The sequence below is a fragment of the Theobroma cacao genome, chromosome 9 (genome assembly GCF_000208745.1).
Source record: "Theobroma cacao cultivar B97-61/B2 chromosome 9, Criollo_cocoa_genome_V2, whole genome shotgun sequence".
In the NCBI taxonomy this organism is placed as follows: domain Eukaryota; kingdom Viridiplantae; phylum Streptophyta; class Magnoliopsida; order Malvales; family Malvaceae; genus Theobroma; species Theobroma cacao.
Window position 1 is genome coordinate 34,413,102 of NC_030858.1, and position 5,199 is coordinate 34,418,300.

The following is a 5,199-nucleotide window of genomic DNA, read 5'->3' on the forward strand; positions in this document are numbered from 1 at the left end:
ATACTGTATAAACAAAAAACCTTTTCACGTAAAATTTTAGAAACATATGACATTATCATGCCTTAAAAAAAAAACTATAAATTCAATAATAACTTATTCTTTTAGTATTGCATTAATTTTTCAGTTTATCCATATATAGTGTTGAACAAGATAATGCAGTTACTGGTTTTGGTATTAGAGATGAGTACAACAAAGAGACTGTTCAAACCAGGAACCTAATTGATTAACTTCCCATACATAATTGATCAGTTCGAATGAATTAAGGTATGCCAAATTTATTACATAAAAAAGTTCAAGAAAAGAAATCTAGGAGTACTGAATATCAAATTGTAGATTTACTTAAACACAGGAAATATAGGAAATTATCTCTCCCCTAACAAAATCTTTTTGTAATGATCCTAACTAAAATTTCAAACAAAAGATTTATCAGCTCAAAGATATGATCTTAAATTTAAATTTTCAACCCTTCCCCAACCTCAAGCCTCAACCTAAATATATACAAGACAATAGGGAGAAGAGAATCTCACCGAAGAAAAAAAAAGTTATTGAAGGATTACTATAATCGACATGGGTCTAAACATTGTCATTTTCAGTCTCTTCGTTTCAGCTACACTTCTTCTTGTGTCATCAGGTCATGCTGCTGATGATAGCGAGAGAAAGGTGATACAATCTATCTCCATGAACTTTGAAATCTTACGTTTATGGTGCGTGGAATCCTTCCTTTTAAAGCTCTTTGTCTGGATATTTAGACTGACGAAGTTTGTTTTCTTTACATATGAACATATGCAACAGGCTTACATCGTTTATATGGGAGATGCTTTGGAAAGCAAAAGTCTAGCAGTGGAGCATCACCATAGCTTGCTTTCTGAAGTTACTCAAGAGTAAGTGATGACAAAATGTTGTGTCTACTTCAAAGCACAAAACTATATATATCTAATTGCTTAGTTCATCTTCATTAGTGAGGAAGTTGCTCGACAGTCCATAATTCACAGCTATGGGAAAAGTTTCAATGGATTTGCTGCATATTTGACGCCAGATGAAGCTGCAAGACTACAAGGTTAATTTATACCAGATTTAGATTACATATGAGAGATATAGTATTTGCAGGTTCCTGTTTTCCTGACCATATGCGTTTTTAACGAATTCTTTTGTTGCATTGTTTCCAGAGAATGAAAATGTGGTTTCCGTGTTTCCAAACAGTTTCAGACAGCTTCAAACAACAAGATCATGGGATTTTATAGACATGCCTTTATCAGTTAAAAGAAATACCCAAAAAGAGAGTGATATAATTGTTGGTATGCTAGACTCAGGTATCGTTTGAGCATTTGAAGAAGGATGCTTGAATCTTTCCTCTCTTGTCATCATGGTTCTTTGGGACTAATAATTAATTAATACGTGATTAATCGGCAAATGCTTGGGTATTCTCCAGGAATTTATATTGATGCTCCAAGCTTTGATGACAAAGGATTTGGGCCCCCTCCATCAAAATGGAAAGGCGTCTGCCAAACGGGAGTCAACTTTACTGGCTGCAACAAGTAATTAAATGAATTCTCTCTTCTTTCTTTTTCTATATATTTTTTAAAATTAATTTATTGAACAATTCAGATGTTATCTGATAGTTATGATTTTATTTAAAATAATTGAGATCCAAAATTCCCTTAATATCTACTCTGATCTTCTTTATCATTACTTAATGTCTCTAACTTAAAATGCATCTCTCGATCACAGCAAGGTGATTGGAGCAAGGGCATATAGCATGGGGTCTTGTAAGAATGAATCAGCTGCTGACGACGTAGGCCATGGATCTCACACTGCGTCCATAGTAGCTGGCGTTCCGGTCCAAGATGCAAGTTTCTATGGCTTAGGACAAGGCACAGCTCGAGGAGGTGTTCCCTCAGCACGCATTGCTGTCTATAAGGTCTGTGATGATAGTGGCTGCAGCGATGTTGCTATCCTTGCTGCATTTGATGACGCCATTGACGATGGTGTTGACATAATATCAATGTCCGTTGGCGGGCCCGCCCCGGATTATTTCGCTGACCCTATAGCGATCGGTTCATTTCATGCCATGAAGAAAGGTATCTTGACAAGCTGTTCCGCAGGAAATGATGGGCCCCAATTGAGTTCGTTAACTAACGGGGCTCCTTGGATTTTGACTGTTGGTGCTACTGCCACCGACAGAGTGCTTAGGACTCCAGTTCATATTGGCAAGAACATTAAAACTTTGGTAAGCATAATCTTTTTCACAATTCTTGCATTCTACTTCTCATCTTTATGCATAGCCAGCTCAACTTGCATGTTCAAATCTAAACATTATATTCCCACGTGTTGGGATACTTGTTCAGGTTCTTGAGTCCGATCTGAATCAATTCGGGCTTAGATTTTTTGTTTTAAAACAAAAACAAATTTTATTAACTCCAACAACCAGCACGTCATTACAAGTTTTTAACCTAATGTTAGAAGACTTCTGGTGGCATAGGAAATCTGGTTTTGGAGAAAAAAAAAAGCCTTTTACAATAGAAATTATTTAGACATAAGTTTGAAGAGTTTGGCCGTGCATGGCGGTTGAGAATTTATGATATCCTTAAATATTATGTTTCTATTTTATTTTAATATAACTTTCAAATTTTAATGATGTGAAATTAAATTTTTTTATTATATATTTTAATAATAAACCTAATTTAAATGGGTAGTTCAATATGAAGCAAAACTTTAAATTTGAATCATGTTAACATTGATCCATACCTTAAAACTAATGTGCAGTTAGGCCCTCTAGAACATACCCCAAAGAATTATATTGTCAGAAAAATGTTATCCAATAATTTAATTATCCAAATATATATATATATATATACATATGTGTGTGTGTATACATAAGCAATTTATGTGCATAAAATTGTTGGTGATTACCTTTAAACCATTTGTGAGCAACAAAATAAAATTGCTCCTGCTCTTAATTATTACATTGATAACATATTAATGATTGTCTCTGAACTTATGTTTTCCGTTAACAGGGGGTTTCTTTTAACACCTTCAACCTGGAAAAGAAAATGTACCCTTTGACTAGTGGATTGAGAGCAATAAAGAAGGGTGTAGAACCCAATAATTTTGAGTAAGAACATCAACATCCAAAATCACCATTTTTGTATCAGACGGAATTGATGTTTTTTATTACATAATTGGGTCTAATAAAATGAGAAACTTTTGCAGCACATGTGATTCTACTACTTTAGATGAAAACAAGGTCAAGGGCAAAATACTGTACTGCGACGGAACATTCCAGCATTCTACCATCAAGAAAATGGGCGCAACAGGTGCAATCCTTCGTTGCGGAAGCTCCTTTTTTGACGCTGGATCTACCTATTCACTTCCGGTCGCATGTGTCGTTGACGAAATAGGAAACCGAATTGAACAATATCTCAACTCAACCAAGTAAGTTCTGTATGTAATTTTCTTATCAAGAAATTATTACATAAATCTGTTTATTGTGTTATAAATGAGTAAAAATCAACATTTCTGTAAATTAAAAACGAAAAAATGCATGCAGAGACCCTCAGGGTGTGATACTCAGGACAATACCAATCAATGCTACTGCACCTTTTGTGGCGGCCTTTTCATCTAGAGGGCCTTACTATAGGTCCCACTCTTTCTTAAAGGTACTATGCTTGTGTGTGTGTGCGTGCGGGTGCATATATATATATATGTTTAATTAAGCAGTATAGTTTCAGTTTAAAACAATAAAAGTTGACTTGTCTGTAATTAGCTCTCAAGCATTTTAATTTGCTTTTTCTTAACAATGGTATAGCCTGATATTGTTGCACCTGGAGTTGCTATCCTAGCTGCTTACACGAAACTTAAGTCTGTCTCTGGGTCTTCACTTGACGATCGCTTCAATGTGTTCAAATTCCTCTCTGGAACATCAATGTCTTGCCCTCATGCTAGTGCAGCTGCTGCCTATGTCAAGTCATTCCATCCTGAATGGTCTACCAGTGCAATCAAATCCGCTCTGATGACTACAGGTTAGTCTCTTCAAATAATCATATTATCAGTATTGGACTTATACTATTGGGATAATAATTTTGAACTCATTTTTACTAAAAAATTCATATATGGATTATTTAACTGCACGTGATTTGTTTATTCTTTAATCAGCATCTGAAATACGAGTTCACGATGAAAATGTTGAGTTCGCCTACGGAGCTGGCCAAATTGATCCTCAAAGAGCTGTTAATCCTGGCTTGGTATATGAACTGTCCAAAAATGACTACATCCGGTTCCTATGCAACGAAGGCTACTCGGGAACACGTCTACGGATGGTCATTGGTGAACATAGTAATTGCTCAAGCATCCCCAAGTTTGGAGGCCAAGATGATCTAAACTACCCATCCATGCTTATAATGCAGAAGGACCTTGTGTCTACTGTTTCAGCTGTTTTCAATCGAACTGTTACATATGTAGGAAATGGAACTTCTACCTACCAGGCATTCGTGAAGGCGCCTACGAGTCTCAAGATCAAAGTTTCCCCTGACACGCTAGTGTTTAATGAAGTGAACGAGAAGAAATCTTTTACAGTTGAGGTGAACGGGCCACCACTGAAGCACAATTCTACTCTTTTGTCAGCATCCCTGGAATGGACTGACTCAGTTCACAGGGTGAGGAGCCCCATCCTCGTTTATCCTATTTCTATATTAGATCAGTAACTCGAAGTTTGAACTCTATTTCTCATTTCGGTTATTAGATTTAAATTTTCGTCCTGGTGTAAATTTCATCAGTTTATGTTAATTTACAGTTCTACTTTAGGTATTGAGCAAGGTTGCTACCAAAATGTTCTTTATTTGTTTCTGATTTCGGAACATTGATATTGGTAGTCAAATTGTTTCAATTTATTTGTAATTAATCTTTATGATTTTAATAAGAGAATTTTAGTTGTATAACTTAAGGGTGTGTTCGGTTAGGACAATATTTTTTTTATTTTTATAAGAAAAAAGTAAAAATATATTTATTATTATTTTTTCCATTTTCTAAGTCTCGATCTATATGATTTGTGAATTAGACTAGGATTCTAGATTAAATGTTAAGTTCTAATGTAAATTAGCAAGTGCATAATTAATAAAATTATTAATTCTGAATTTTTATGATATATTTAGGGTTATTATTATTTATTGGCAATAATAAGTTTAATTGGTACTTCAATACTTT

At 34.8% G+C, this 5,199-nt stretch overlaps 1 protein-coding gene across 1 annotated transcript; it reads left to right on the top strand.

Annotated features, from left to right (window-relative positions):
• LOC18590355 (subtilisin-like protease SBT4.15) lies at window positions 568-4,700 on the top strand. The gene is made up of 11 exons (XM_018126924.1): window positions 568-660; window positions 793-881; window positions 960-1,057; window positions 1,167-1,310; window positions 1,430-1,535; window positions 1,729-2,227; window positions 3,015-3,112; window positions 3,211-3,432; window positions 3,548-3,656; window positions 3,806-4,019; window positions 4,153-4,700. Exons 1-11 carry the CDS (start codon window positions 568-570, stop codon window positions 4,698-4,700), a joined length of 2,220 nt encoding a protein of 739 aa, XP_017982413.1.